We start from the raw sequence: 15776 nt of genomic DNA on the forward strand, positions 1-15776 counted from the left end.
TCGGCGAAGAGATAGTGAAATACAAGTAATATGGATGATTATAAGTAGTAATTGCAATCTGATATAAAAATGGCAGCAAGCGAACATGCAACAGAACTTGTTGGAAACAGTGTTTCAATGCTTAGAAACAAGGCCTAGGGATCATACTTTCACTAGTGGACACTCTCAACAATGATCACATAATTGAATAAATAAATGCTACTCTCAAACACTCTCTTGTTGGATAACAAACACCATTCATTGTGTAGGGCTGCAAAAGCACACCTCAAGCCGGAGTAAACAAGCTCCGCAACGTCATGAAGGAATCACACACGATGCGCACTCTGTCACCATCACACCGTGGAGAGTGACTCCGGAGTTCATATTAAAGTAACCTCTAGAGTGCATAATAGACAAGAGTAACATCTACATATTCAACTAGATTACAAAGCTCATGATCACATAAAGATCACACCATGGGAGAGAGAGATGAACCACATAGCTACCGGTAGAGCCCTCAGCCTCGGGGGAGAACTACTCCCTCCTCATCATGGGAGACAACAACGACGATGAAGATGGCGATGGAGTCGATGGAGATGGCTCCGGGGGCAATTCCCCGTCCCGACAGGGTGCCGAAACAGAGACTTCTGTCCCCCGAATTAGGGTTTTTGGTGGCGGCGGAGCTACGGAAATCTTCTGGAGAAATTGTCGACCCCCTTAGGGTTTTCAGGGCAGGAGCTTAATATAGGCGAAAGGGCGGCGCGAGGGGGTGCCCGAGGGGCCCACCCCATAGGGCGGCGCCGCCCCCTCCTGGCCGCGCCAGTGGATGGGGAGGAGGCCGTGGGCCTCCTCTGGCCTAGCCCTTCTGGCTCCGTGGGTCTTCTGGCGAAATAGAATTTCTGTATTTTTTTTGGATTTTTCCGAGCACTTTGGTTTTTGGGCCTTTTCTGCAATAAACAGACATAATAAACAAAAACTGACACTGTGGCATCTTGTTAATAGGTTAGTCCAATAAATGCCATAATATGATATAAAGTGCATATAAAATATGTAGCTATTGGCATAAAACTAGCATGGAACATAAGAAATTATAGATGCGTTGGAGACGTATCAGTTCACGGCGCACTGATCATGGGATCGTGAACTGTATACATAACGGGTATTTCGGACAGCTAGTCCAGGGTCCCCACATATTCACCTTGGATCATTGCTATGAAGTGCTAGGGAATGAAGGAAAGTGGACGACCCATGGGAAATTGGATGCGGCAACCATGGCCGCCAATGCAACCAGTGATGCAACAATCATCGATGATGATGATTCAGGTGACGAAGGCATGAAAAGAAGCTCCACTCCTCACTCGATGAACAAAGGAAGGAGGAATGTGCTTGGTAGGAAGACCGCTAAAGATATGAAGGGAAAGAAGGCCGGAGATGATGACATTGCCATTGCTATGAAAAGGATTGGAAATGCAAGGTTGCAAGCAAGTGAAGATATGAAGGTGGCAAGAAACTTGGGGAAAGAGGCTATGGATGCAATGGAGGCTCGGAGAGCCGCTTTGGAGGAGAGGCTAGCCGCCAACGAGGAGAGAAAGTTGCCTTTGGAGGAGAAGAGGCAAGCCAACGAGGAGCACCTACGCCTAGTGGATGAGGAGATGAAGCTTTTCTTGATGGATACTTTCCACATGGATGAGAGACAAAAGGAGTACATCAACCTTGCTCGCGACGAAGTGTTCGCAAAGAAGAAATTGTTGGTAGCCAACATGAACACACCCACGACCGACATGTTTGGAGGAGCCATGCCCATGTTTAAAGGAGGCATAGGAGGCATGGCCGGTATGGGAGGCATGACCGACATGGGAGGCATGCCGTTCATGGGAGGCATGCCCGCCATGAGAGGCTTTGGAGGCATGGCCGACATGGGAGGACCAAGCTATGGAGGAGTCTTCGGAGGGACTATGGGAGCATCGGTGAGTGATGTGTATGGAGCCATGGGAGCACCACCGGGAGGATTCGTGGCCTCGATGGATCTTACTATTCCTCCTTCAACCCAAGATGTCCATGAAGAAGAAGCAAAAGAAGGTGATGACTTGGAAAATGCGGAAGTGTGAGATGCATTTGTGATATGCAAATTGTTTGTTGCACTTTGTGTCCATTTGAACCATATGTTGTGTGTCGTTGTTGAACTACGTCATGTTGTGTGTCGTTCTTGAACTATGTGATGTGTGTGTTGTACCTTGTGTCCATTTGAACTATGGTAGATCATTTGTTTCATGATTTATGTGAGTGCTTGATCTTGTTGAATGCATAGTAGTTTAGAAAGTTGTTTTCCACCGGCGCGCGCTGTATTTTGGTGCGCCCAACAGAGAAACCTTTTTACCACCCGAGCACGTGCTACATAACAGAGCATCCGGCGGGAAAAATTCAGTGCAACACGCGGGATACGTTTACGCCGCGCTAGAAACGACATTTAGCACGCCGAAATTTAGTGCGCAGAGATGCCCTTAGACGGATGTGAAACGGGGGCATCCAGTGGAGATGTTCTCGGAACAAAATAGGAAAGAAAAAAATCTTAAAATTTCTCATGCCTGTTCCTCCGCGCTCTCCCGTCCGTTCCTGTCTCTCCCTCCATTTTGCGCTTCATTCCTAGGGTTTTCTCCCCCATTCCCTCTCCCCAATTCCGCGCCCCCGTCCGCGCGATCCCCACTGCGATGGTCTCCAGCGCCCGTAGTTCCGGCGGCGTGGCTCACTCGGCCTCGAACAGCACCGGAAGCACCGGTTCCCCATCCGGCCTCGCCGGACCCAGCAAAGGGGCTGCGGCGGCGGCCGCCACGACGTCAGCCTCAGTGTCCACGCCGGCCAGCGGGAGCACCGTCGCCCGCCGCCTCAATGATCTCGAAATTCAGGGAGACGACGCGCCATCGTCGCAGCCCACCGCGAGGTCCGTGAAATCTGCTGTCATTTTGCTGCTTAAGTCGAGTTGCCCACCACTTGCTTTTCCCGGGGACTGTACACTGCCATCTGAGCACTTGGTGATTTTCCGCGTGGTAGATGTAGAGTTGTTTTGTGATCAGAGATAGGGGTTTTTGGTCTAGTGGGCTGTACCATGTGGAGCTGCATTCTGCTGTCCAGTGTGCACTAGATTCGGTTGATGCGTAGTTCTTGCAGCTTATGTTGGTTTCAATTGGTGTGCATTGGCTATGTAAGATAATTTTAGGAAGATGCGCCAGTGGACTTCTGAACTTCAGTGAAGTTTTATGGAATTATGATTGCTTTGAATTGGATTTGTTGTTAAAAATAGCAACTGTTGTCTGGGTCAGTAACATGCTTGCTGAAGCTCATTGTATTGTAACTTTTAAGTCTAAGTTCATGTCACTTTAGGAGTAGGGACTTCTATAGTTTGCACTATTGGATGCAACATTCCAGTCATATCAGTGTTGGATCTATTGCTTCCGTTGTGGAGTAGATAAGTAAATCAGGTAAACAAGATCAGCTACTTATCCTTTATATGGGTACTCATGCTGACCATCGAATATGTTGCTATGATAGGTATTGATAGCATATATGTCTAATTGCGCAGAATACTCTATACTCTATAGGACACAAGTGGAACATGGTACTGAAGTTGATCGCAGGTTTTGCTGCCTTTTGTTTGTCCATGATCAAAGCTGCTCCTTGCTGGCTTCCTTAAGTTAGACGCTCTCCTTTTTTCTTCTTGAGATTTGGCCTTTTCATTTCTTGATTGATTTAAAGATATCAGTAATTGAAGATTTTACAGTGCTTCTGCTTTATCATTGCAAAACTTATTTCCTGTATGCTTATTTATTTATTTACTAGTAAATTTGCCCCTGAGTTGCTACGGTTTAAATTTTAGGATTTATAGCATATATGTACTTGCGTTGCTAAGGATTGCTCGATGAGAGGCTAGTCGAGGATATGATCTCCCATTCATACATCTTATTATATTATACATCCAATACTTTTTCTAATTCAGGGACAAAGAAAACCGGGCTTACACCTACTCTAACCTAGAAAAAATCAAAACGAATTTGAGATATGAGACAATAGATCATTTTTTAAATATAGAAAATTGGCTACCATCTGCATATATTTCTGTGGCTTTTGTATCAAACACCATGAGCTAACAGGCCGCGCAAAAAAACACACAATAAGCCAAAAGGGAAGTGCAAAATATTTAGTAATATCATACATTCTTGCGACATGTCAAAATAGTGAGCAAATGAAGATACCTGCTAAACAAGTAAACAACACATAGGGTAAACCGTCGAAAACGCCGGTTCTTGATCAACCAGCTAAAACATCAGTAATCTGTATTGTATGGTAGTTTCAGTTATGTGTTCATTGCTTCAAAATAAATTGCTTCAGAAATCCTCCGCCCAGGCTTGTACACAGTTTGCTCAGGGTCGTCATGAGATGTTGTTCCTAGTGATCAACTGGACTGTATCGGCCTATTGTGTTGCTCACTTGTGTGCCGCCCCATGGGCTAGTCAATGGCGTCCGTCGCACCTTGCCGATTGGGAGGCCGTCAGGCACTCGGGTTGGCTGCCGTCGATGGGCTCCGATCTGGTAAACTTTCCCAGCTTATGGCGCGTCGAGGCACTATCCAGTGACCAAGGTGCGGCCGGCCGTAGTACCTTGTCTCTTCAAGCTGAGGTACTACATGATACGATTTTAAATAGTGATCCAGTGACCTAAGTGCATGGAAATTACACAAAGATCTGAGATCGGGGCAGGTGGGTCGTTGCCGGCCTTCCACGGTCGCCGCAGCTTCCGAGTATTCCCGCCGTCATTCCTGCTGCCGCCTCCGACCTTGAATCATCCGAGTTCCGCTGCTGCCCGTGTTTCTCCCAATCGTGCAGGGGGATGCATACGCGCTCGGTCATGGCAGTGGCATGGGAGCAGCCCTCCGCCCTTGGCACACCTAGCAAGTTCCCCAACAAGGCCGGCGAGATGCGTATGTGGTTTTCGTTTCTGCTCATCGTTCGTTTTATGGGGTTTGTTTGGCTAGGTTATGTGCACGACACGTACGGAAGAAAAGCCAGGCCCAGATTAACGATGGAATTATTTTTAGCGATCAAACCAAGCACCGTGCGGATTCTTTTAAACATACGAAGCGGTATGTAACTTATGGGTGGCAGTGGTTGTTGGGGCTGCTTCTCGCAGCCCCATCTTCTTCTCCCTCTCTTCTATCTCTAATTCTCACAATCTTTCTTCTCTCGTGGTTTCTCTCAAGAAAACACACAAGAACATACCCGCATACACCAAGGAAGATGCCTAACTAGCTTTGCAACAGGCATATTTTCCTTGGTGATCACAATGGCTACATGGTTTTCTCTTGCCCTACTCATTCATTTGCTCACCTCATATAGCTACTACAAGATAAGGACTCCACTAACGACTAGCTCCATGCAAGCACTAACCACGCCACTACCTCAGCCACTAACTTGACCTGGTCAACATGCAAGCATCTTGCTAACAAACTGACTACAACTTACATGGCGACCTCTTCTTCAGGTCACTAGCTAACTCCACGACTTGGCCAATCTCTGGGCCACTAACTCCTAATTCATGCACTAATTACTCACAAGACCAGGCAGACATACACATTACAAGACTCCTGTCAAGATTAATTCTAACATTTTCCCTCCTAATCTTGATATGCAACTTATCTAACCTTTAATGCAGATCACATGCAACACCTTGCTGCGTGTTGCAGGCTTGCAGCTTTACCTCGCCATGGATGACTTGCCGACCTGCTGCATGCAGTACTCCTCCTTGTGGTGGATGACGCCTTCACAGCATCAACCACCATGCCATTTTGCTGAACTCGACGGCCTCCTCTTGTGTTCACCATCAGCATCATACAAACCAACCAGCAATGATAGCCATGGACACCTACACCGGCTTCCAAATCTCATGGAAACTGCTGCCACTTGTGGTCTCCACATCTCATGGAGTCAGCCCTTGGTGCGCCGCCGCTGCTCTCCACGTCGCCGGACCGCCATTCCTTGCCTCCGGTGCTCACAACACCCGCCTTCTTGCAGCCCACCTCGGCATGGCCGCACCTCCAGACGTCGTCATGTTCTGTTCTGGGCGCATGGTGCTGCAGCCGGCCTCCCACCGGTGCCCCATGTTTCTCCGCCCAGACATACGCCGCCGCGCACGCCATCGCGCCAATCTTGACACCGCAGCTTTAGTCCTTGGATCGGCTTCACCAAGTTGTGGACGGCACCTTCACAGCGCCGATCACCATCTTCTTGTCGTGGACGACTCCTTCACAACACCGCTCACCACGCCGCCTTCCCGCAGCTTCACACCAGCTCTCCATGATGATGATGGCATCACGCCACCGCTGCCAGCATCGGGCCGACTCTCGTCGAGATGACGGCATCGCACCGTCACTGCGCAACGGCATCGCACCATCGTCGTTGGCACCCAGCGGCATCGCGCCGCCGTCGTCTCGTGGAGGCTTCACACCTCGTCTCCTTCTCGCAGCATCGCACCGCGCCGGGCTGCTAGCGGCATCACACCGCCGGCGACCTTCACCTCGCGTCGTCTTCCTCCACCTCGCATGGAGTTCACCGCCGCCACCATTGTCGGCTTCACCGGCGTCTGAGCCCCAACATTCCTTATTCCTCTCTTCTATCTCTAATTCTCACAATCTTTTCTCTCTCATGGTTTCTCTCAAGAAAACACACAAGAACCCACCCGCATACACCAAGGAAGTTGCCTAACTAGCTTTGCAACATGCATATTTTCCTTGGTGATCACAATGGCTACATGGTTTTCTCTTGCCCTGACGGCTTCACTTTACTCATTCATTTGCTCACCTTATATAGCTAGCACAAGATAAGGACTCCACTAACGACTAACTCCACGCAAGCACTAACCACGCCACTACCTCAGCCACTAACTTGATCTGGCCAACATGCAAACATCTTGCTAACAAACTGACTACAACTTACACGGCGACCTCTTCTTCAGGTCACTAGCTAACTCCACGACTTGGCCAATCTCTGGGCCACTAACTCCTAATTCATGCACTAATTACTCACAAGACCATGCAGACATACACGTTAGAAGACTCTTGCCAAGATTAATTCTAACAGTCTCATGCATTAATTCTAACAGTAATTTTTATTAACTTCATGGGCAATTTTAAGTTGGACAAAAATTTCGCAAGAAATCTTATTTTCTTTATTATTAGGTATAGATTTATTAATGCTGGCAATTTACAAATAGCTGTGCACTTATAAACATAAATGTTTTGGTTTTCACAATGCAGCAAGAAGAAAAAGAAAGGAACACGGGTGGTAGGTCCTGACAAAGGTAACCGTGGACTGCGCCAATTCAGTATGAAAGGTGAGTTGAATACTCCTCTTTCCACTAGAACTTCTGCCATAGTCATCTACTCATCATCATATAAGCATATTGACGCATAAGCAGATTACAGCTGAGATACTCTTCCTTATATTCTATGATGTAAAATCGTAGTTGATATTTTTTTTCAAGAAAGTCGAATTATTCTGTCATATTTAACCAAATATAACGTTAAAAGTTCTCATGAAGTGTTTTGTTTGCCCCATTTCAGTCTGTGAGAAAGTTGAAGGCAAAGGGAGAACAACCTACAATGAGGTATTTGTTTTTGTTTCTTTGTATGCTACAATTTATCTTGTTTTGGTATATCTAAATTGTAGAGTATGCAGAACATAAATATCTCAAGGATCCTTCCGTAACTGTTTCATAATGGTTCTAATATTCTATCCGATGGTGCATGATCGTTGGACCCTGTATTGGTTCATCACATGGTATACACAGTATTCCAACATATCAAGAATATATGTGAGTCATCCTCAGCCATATCCTAACCTCAAAAGGATTCGGTGGGGGTGTTGTCAGACCCAACAATAAGCCTTGCCAGAGTGGCCGCATTGAGCGGCTGAAGTAGAAGCAGAGGGATAGGGCTAGGAGCTGCTGACGAGGGACTGCAGGCTGCAGTCTCATGGATAAGATGGCAAAGTTTGACGACATGACCTGTTCACCCTTTCTCAACAAGTTCAAGTTCCTGTTGTTGCTGCGGTCCATAGTCAAGAATGTGGCGTTTTTTTTCCTGTATTTACATAGTGAAAAATATGGCGTTTCTTTTCTGTACTTTAAAGCAATCTGCTCTGGATTCCACTATTGGAGATAACGGAGAAGGGTTAACCAGCCAAAAACCACGCACACACCAGATCTATTGTTTGGCATCGTTATATATTACAGGACCAACTAAATTATAAAGCAGCAAACTAACAAAAGACTAGTCAGCAGCATCATTACTAAAGCCAAAAAACCCTGCAAACCGGTTGAAGCTAGTCCACTTCAGCTCTGACTGACTCCTCATCTGAGATATCCACAGTGGCGACTTTATGAGGAGGGCCCAAGCCAACCCCACCATAATATATGGAATATTGCGCAAGCATTTAGGCAAAGCGGGAGCTTCATGCACCGGGCTGCCTTTTTTTTTATTGCGCAAGCATTTAGCAATCTTATTGTCTTCTTCACTCACGCGATTTGCGAGCGGCATGTTGTGAAAGAATTTGCGTCTAAGATGGTGCATGGGATTCTAAACTTTCTTCCGCTGTTTCTTTGTTTGTAATAAAAATGAGGCGTCTGTAATGACTTGTCAATGAATAGGCAGAGCTCCCTGCCAGTTGCTTGATAAGAAAACAAATGGACCAACCAACTGCGTTTTTTTCTTCTTTTCAATGATTTTATGAAGCTTACTGCTCTGTGTTAGAATCCTTATTATCGGGTTCCCCAGCTGTTCAACGAATCAAAGGAAATCTTCTCCATGGTCCATCTATAGGAAAATGTATAGGAAAAAAAGGGAGCCTGAATTCCCATTCTTGAGCTTAGGTGTTGTGTATACAATAAGGCCTGTTGTAAGGAAATCTTATGTCATATGCAGTGCAGTTTATATATTGCTTATATAATGTAAGGCCTGTCTTTTTCAGGTGGCAGATGAACTTGTAGCTGAGTTTGCAGATCCAAATAGTAACATCGGGTCACCAGATCCTGATAATCCTAACACAGTTAAGAATTATGGCTACTCCCTTTGATCTGTTATCTGTTAAACGCGATGTGCTGATTATATGTAAAATACAGCAACAATATGATGAGAAAAATATACGAAGAAGGGTTTATGATGCTCTGAACGTCCTGATGGCTATGGATATTATATCTAAAGATAAAAAGGAAATTCAGTGGAAGGGCTTGCCACGGACAAGTTTGAGTGATATTGACAAGTTTAAGGTAAGTTTACCCCTCATTATATGTTCAACAACAGTTCCACCTTTCTGTTGGCCATTTCCCTCATGAGTGCATGGACATTTTACAGACTGAGCTCATTGGACTGAAAGGTAGAATTGACAAGAAAAGTGCATATTTGCAGGAGCTACAAGACCAAGTAAGGGTACATCATTGCTACATGGATTGATAATTTAATTATTCTGTAACCCCAATCTCTTAAATTATGATAAGGCGCTTTGGTTTCATACACTTGATCACTTAGTTCGGTACTTAGCTGTTTTAATGTTATAATAGTGCTAGAATACAACACATTGAAGGTATATGGTATGCCAGTAGCTTGTTGTTTCTTCTCTAGTGTCACAGTAAGATACTCGATTATGTGATATGAAAAGTTACTGTAAATAACTGGCTGTTGAACATGTATTCTTTTACTTGTATTTAAGTATGTAGGCCTTCAAAATTTGGTAGAGCGGAATGAGCAGTTATATTGTTCAGGAGATGCTCCTTCAGGTGGAGTGGCCCTGCCATTTATATTGGTTCAGGTAAACAAAATGTTATCCTTATATTCATATATTGTCTTCAGTAATGTAAATCATGCCATCAAATCCAAACGCCAATTGGATGATCTAGCTAACTTGTGTTGGCATTTCTATTGAAGTTACTTTGGAGCTTTATTCGGGAAACAAAACATTATGGGAATTCTATGAACTTCAAGAAGTTTCCTCTTCCTCTTCGGGGCTATGGGGCATGTTTTGTTCATTGTGAAACTCAAGTTACGCACATTGAAAATTAGAGAAAATATAATTCGATATACAAAATGCATGTCTTTTGATGGAGTACGTGATTCAGTTCTAAGGAGCATCCATTTTTTTTGAGTTTTGGAATTGGATTCTATTGATTGAGGAGCCTGTAGCAAAGGAGTCTATTTCATCTGATTCCTGGTTTTCTCAGTGGGTCGTGGGTGCTGTAGTGAATTCCTGAAATGGGAACTTTGCTGTTGTTTTTCATGGGCTACTCATTTTCTTATGAATCTGAAAGAAAAGTACGCACTGGTATTTAATAATACGTAGTAGCAACTAACCTCAAGAACAAACAAATATGAAGAAAATGAAAATTACTCAGATTGCATTTCAGGTCTTAGCATCCTGCCAAGGTTTGGAATATTCACCTAATTGGGTTTTAGTGCTCTTATTGCACAGCCATTTGGAAAATAGCTCCAGGTTCTGTTCCCAAAATCTTTACCCTGTGTTTAGGTCTGGCCTAAATGGACCTTTGACCAACAGAACTACATATTCATATTTGTGTGAGCAGTGTTGCATTGGATGTGTACATTCTTAGGTCGGTGTGAATCAATTCTACTTTGTTGAAATATTAAATTGGATGCATGAACTATCCACACTAACCCTCATGGCTTTTCCTTAATTCCCTTTTTCTCACCAATTATATGCCCCATACAATGCATTTTTTATGTGGTGGTGTGACAAGGACTGCCTTTTGTTGTGCAACCAGACACGTCCTCATGCAACTGTAGAAGTGGAGATTTCAGAAGATATGCAGTTGGTGCATTTTGACTTCAATAGGTAAAAAACTTATTCAACTATGTGTCCTTTGACAAGAGTTCAGTAATAAGTGACATTTCTTTAAAAAGAAATTTAAGTTTTTTTTTTTAAATTTAATATGTCCAATTTCCCAAGTTAATCCTCTCGTATATGATCAGCATACAGTCCATTCATTAGAAACAAAATATCTGTTGATTATACCAATCGAAGGCCCTGTGGTGTCTGCAAACTGTAGTACAAGACTACCAGTATTCAGTGAAGGCCAGGATGTACCCTGCTTGTTATTTTTTTTAGAAGGCAAGCTTGTTGTATACTTGGCATGATCAGCCCGCCCACACCCGCTACTTTATTGGCAATGGATATTGTTACTCGTGCTTAGCGCTATGAATGATGCAGAATCAATTGAGTCATGAAATATTATGAACTCTAACTGCAAAAGGAAGATATTTCGAAACCATGGCTGACATGTGTATTTCTGAAAATGCAGCACTCCATTTGAGTTGCACGATGATTCCTTTGTATTGAAAGCAATGGGGTTTTCCGGTAAAGAAGAAACTGATGGTACCATGGCTCTGGTTGCAAACGGAGTTGAATGCTCAGGCACAGCAAGTATTTATGGGCATCAGTCACCACAACCTGCAAGGCCAAATGGAATTAGGCTTCGTACCTCCCCTCCTATTCCAGGGATACTGAAAGGGCGTGTTAAGCATGAATATTAGGCACTAATTTGGTTATTAATGTTGTATGAGCTACTGGTTTTTACTCCCCTAGCTTCTTTAACTTAAGATGTAAAAATGCCTGTAAATTATGTCCCGGGGAAATGTCATGCTATAATTTAGCTTTGCAGCTAATGGTAGGTTTATCGGTTTGGTGAAGCACCAGCGCCTTAACTGATTTTGACTTTTGGTTCTAGTTTTTTTTTCTCCTTTTTCTCGAGTTTGGTTTGGTACGATGCAACTTTAGCATTTTATTCTCTTGATTGAATTAATTAGCATCTTGCATGTATATACGTTATGTATTGGAAGAATTTACATTGTCAGAAGATGGAAAAAAATGACCCTCTTTGGTGCAGGTATGTGTATGCTTTCATTGCTTAAAGGAGAAGATAGTACGAGGCTAAGATGCCTGAAAATAATGCCTGATTGGGCCACAGAGATCAACACAAAAAAAAAAAAGAACTAGCTGATTTTTATTTGAAAGCTAACAGCTAGGAGGAGCCCTCAGTTGGGCTCTCTTGGTCTTACAACTAGTGCACGCGTCATTGATCTTCAGCCCGCACACCAGTCAGCGGCCAGATCCACGATTTTGTCAAAAGCTATCAGCGTCGAGTGTCAGGACCTGAGGGTCAAGACTTGGCCATGCCGGAGAGGGGGAAGAAGAGGAGCTCCGGTGGCTCAGATCTACACAACTAGGAAAGGTAAAGTACAAGACAGGAAATAAATTTAGGGTTTCATTCATGCGTGCCTCCCTTCCACCCTCTCCCACTCTTTTATACAACAAGAGCAGGACCATGCAATTGTTCAGTAATTCGTTATTACAACGCTTAAACAGTAATTAGCGCGAAAACGGGTTTAAACTCGGTAACGCAGGATAGCCGTCCGATGCTCTTCATCTTGACCGTTGGTTAACTGACGAAGAGTCTTCAGCTTCAGATACTGGCGGATCCTGACAATGCTCCCCCCTTGAGGCAAGACCTCAGGGCTTGAATGAAGGAAAGGTTGCTTGTACCCATGAGGCATCCCCCCAGGTAGCTTCTGCCTCCGTCATGCCTTGCCAATGAATCAACCATTGTGGAACAGCGACATCGTATGATCCTTCTCGGCGAGGCACCTGGCGACGCTGCAGTATTGTTGCAGGGTTGCCCTTGATCTTACCTGTAGGAGTGACCAGAGGAAGTCCAGGAGTAGGAACTGCCTTGTCACCAATGTGTTTCTTCAATTGGTTGATGTGGAACACATTGTGCAACAGTGTTCCTTCTGGTAGCTGCAGTTTATATGCTCTGTTGCCCACAAGCTGAATGATCTTGAAGGGACCGTACCATTTGGATGCTAGCTTTAGAGGGTTGCCCTTACCCAGAGCGTGTTCACGATGAGCATCTTCAGGTAGACCATATCTCCCAGTTCAAAAGTTCTTGGAGTTCTCTTGGCATCAGCAAACTGTTTCTTTTTCTTCTGTGCTTTTTTCTAGGTTCCGTTGTAGGATGGAAATCATTTGCTCTTTATCTGCCATAGTTGCTTGAGCTTCAGCAGATATGTTTTCCAATGCAGGAAGTTCTGTCAAGAGTGGTGGTGCATATTCATATAATGCTTCGAAGGGCGACATGTTGATTGCTGTATGGTGACTGCTGTTGTACCAGAATTCAGCAGCTGGGAGCCAATCACACCACTTTGTTGGTTCCTCAAAAACCATGCAGCGCAAGTATTGTTCCAGGCACTGATTTATCCGCTCAGTTTGGCCGTCAGTTTCAGGGTGGTAGGCAGTAGAGAAGTGTAAGGAGATTTTCATGGCAGAGAAGATTTCATGCCAGAGCTTGCTCAAGAAAAATTCTGTCTCTATCAGTAGTTATCACTGTTGGAGGCCCATGTAATTTGATGATATTGTTGATGAACAGATCAGCAACCTTCTAGACAGTGTAAGGGTGAGAGAGGGGAAGTAAGTGGGCATACTTGGTAAGTATGTCAACCACAACTAATATAACATCATTGCCTTTTGACTTTGGAAGACCCTCCACAAAATCCATGCTGATTTCTGACCATTTAGCTTTGGGAATAGGTAGTGGTTCAAGTAAGCCAGGGTATTGGATTTTTTCTGTCTTTCAGATTTGGCAGACAGGGCAATCAGCTATTTGATCTATCAGGAATTGTTTCATCTTAGGCCAAAAGAAAGCATGCTTGAGTTTTTGGTATGTTACTCGAATTCCAGAATGTCCACCGAAAACAGAGGAATGGAAGGAGGCAAATATCTTGTGTTTGAGGTCAGATGAGTTGCCTATATATATTCTTCCCTTGTACCTGAGTACTCCAGAATGAACTGTGTAATTTGCATGGCTGTTAGGATCAACCACCAATTCCTGTAGGAGTTGTGTGCATTCAGGGTCACCGAGATAGGAGTTTGTGATCTCCTTAGTCCAGGATGGGATTGCCACTGACAGGGTGTGACAGGTATTGTCTGGCAAGTCAGTTTCTTCCTTGTGTTCCTGTGGTTGGTATTTTCTGGAGAGGGCATTTGCAACAGAATTCTCACTACCTTTCTTGTACTGTATAGAGAAATCAAACTCCGGTAATTTCAACATTAACTTATGTTGAATTCCCTCCAAGAGCTTTTGGCTGGCAATATATTTCAGGCTGCTCTGGTCAGTTCTGATAATGAGTTTGTTGCATAGGAAATAGTGTCTCCATTTGCGCAGAGCTTCCAAAATTGCCATTGCTTCTTTCTCATAGATAGATTTACAGCATCTCCACTCGTCTCCCCGACGAGGCCCCCAGGACCGCGTTTTGTCATCCGGACGGCGAAATTCGGCCCAGTCGCGCCCCCGGTTCCTCGATTTCGTCCGGATTTGGGCCTAAATTCATCCGGCGATCCCACGCCATCCCCGGCCCCCCGGGGAGCGCTCGGGGAGTCCGGACGAAACGAAAGCGCGGGAAACACCGAGGAAACTTCCCGCGAGTCTGGTGGCCCCAACTTGTCGGCGAGAGAAACCGATCGTCGTCCTCATCGCATCGTCTTCCGCGCGCTGTAAAAGCCTGCCGCCGGTCAGCATTCGCCGGCCGCGTAGCTTCCACGCGGCGAGTTAATGTCGTCGCATCGTCTTCCGCGCGCAGTAAAGGCTGCCGCCGGTCAGCTCGCCGCGGACGCGTCGCATTCCACGCGGCATTAATCCCCCGCGCCAGCCGCGCCTATATAGGCCGCTCCGCTCGCCGCGACGCGTACCCCTGCTCTCATCTCCCTCCACTCTCCGTCCACTTTCCCGATGGCGTTCTCCGACGACGATGGCGCAGCCAACAATGGCTTCCCCCGCCGCTCGCTCCACGCGTGGGAGGGGCACCTCCTCCACCAGGCGGGGTACCCCTGCCCGCCGGACACGAGGCCTCCCAGCGGCGGGTGGCGGCTAAGTCGTGGCGGCGTACCAATCCCGCCGCCGCCTCGGGGCTACGCCCTCGACGTCGCCATCGAGGAGGCGCGGATGACCATGACGGACGAGGAGCGCGCCGATCCGCGCCACCACCCCGACAACTACACGCGGTGGAACTCCTACTTCCTCCGGCGGTGGGAGCGGGAGCTGGTGGCCTACGACGGCCCGCCGCCTCCGCCTCCGCGCAACAACGCCACGGGCCGCCGACGTTGGTGGAGCGCGCCGGGCCGGACACTCGAGGCCGTCCTCGCTCACATCGAGGGCGGAAACTTCCTAGTGCTCACGATGCCCCCTGTATCGAGGGCATCGGCGAGCCACCGCCGGGGAAACGTCTGGCAGCCACGGCGCATGGCTGCCAGCTCGTCGTCTTCCGGATCGGCGCCGAGGCCATCCTTGGCACCGGTGAAGAAGGAGGCGACGTCTCCGTCGATGCCGGCGTGCGTCAAGAAGGAGCCGGCATCTCCACCGCCGACCAGAGGGCGCAGCAGCGGCGCCCTCGTCATCCGCGACCCACCCTCCTCCCCGCAGTGTGGGCAGAAGAGGAAGGCGGTGAAGAAGGAGGACGCCGCGGCCGCCACCAACGCCGCCGCAAACAGGCTCGCCGAGGAGGAGGCGAAGCGCGCGGAGGACGCCGCCGTGGCGGAGGCGATCGCCAGGTCGCTCAACGACCTGGTGCCCGCCGACAACGCCCTCCCCGAGGACGCCGCCCTGGCGTGGTCGAGGCGCGACTGGGAGAGCGAGGAGGCGGAGCAGCAGCGGCGGCCGATGGACCTGGCCGCCGCACGCCAACTCGCCGC

General features: G+C 46.8%; 1 protein-coding gene across 1 annotated transcript; it reads left to right on the forward strand.

Moving 5' to 3' along the window:
* The first annotated feature begins 2529 nt into the window (after positions 1–2529).
* On the forward strand, positions 2530–11722 carry LOC127304895 (transcription factor-like protein DPB). The gene is made up of 9 exons (XM_051335455.2): positions 2530–2917; positions 7283–7359; positions 7589–7632; positions 8994–9071; positions 9145–9291; positions 9377–9445; positions 9732–9830; positions 10798–10868; positions 11335–11722. The coding sequence occupies exons 1-9, from the start codon at positions 2688–2690 to the stop codon at positions 11564–11566; spliced, it is 1047 nt and encodes a 348-aa protein (XP_051191415.1). The 5' UTR covers positions 2530–2687; the 3' UTR covers positions 11567–11722.
* The last annotated feature ends 4054 nt before the right edge of the window (positions 11723–15776 follow it).

Source organism: Lolium perenne, chromosome 1 (assembly GCF_019359855.2).
Source record: "Lolium perenne isolate Kyuss_39 chromosome 1, Kyuss_2.0, whole genome shotgun sequence".
Lineage (NCBI taxonomy): Eukaryota > Viridiplantae > Streptophyta > Magnoliopsida > Poales > Poaceae > Lolium > Lolium perenne.

Coding starts and splice junctions, on each gene's coding strand:
- LOC127304895 (XM_051335455.2), top strand. CDS start 2,688: ATGGTCTCCAGCGCCCGTAGTTCCGGCGGCGTGGCTCACTCGGCCTCG. Junction 2,918..7,282: donor TCGTCGCAGCCCACCGCGAG/GTCCGTGAAATC, acceptor TTCACAATGCAG/CAAGAAGAAAAAGAAAGGAA. Junction 10,869..11,334: donor GTGCATTTTGACTTCAATAG/GTAAAAAACTTA, acceptor CTGAAAATGCAG/CACTCCATTTGAGTTGCACG.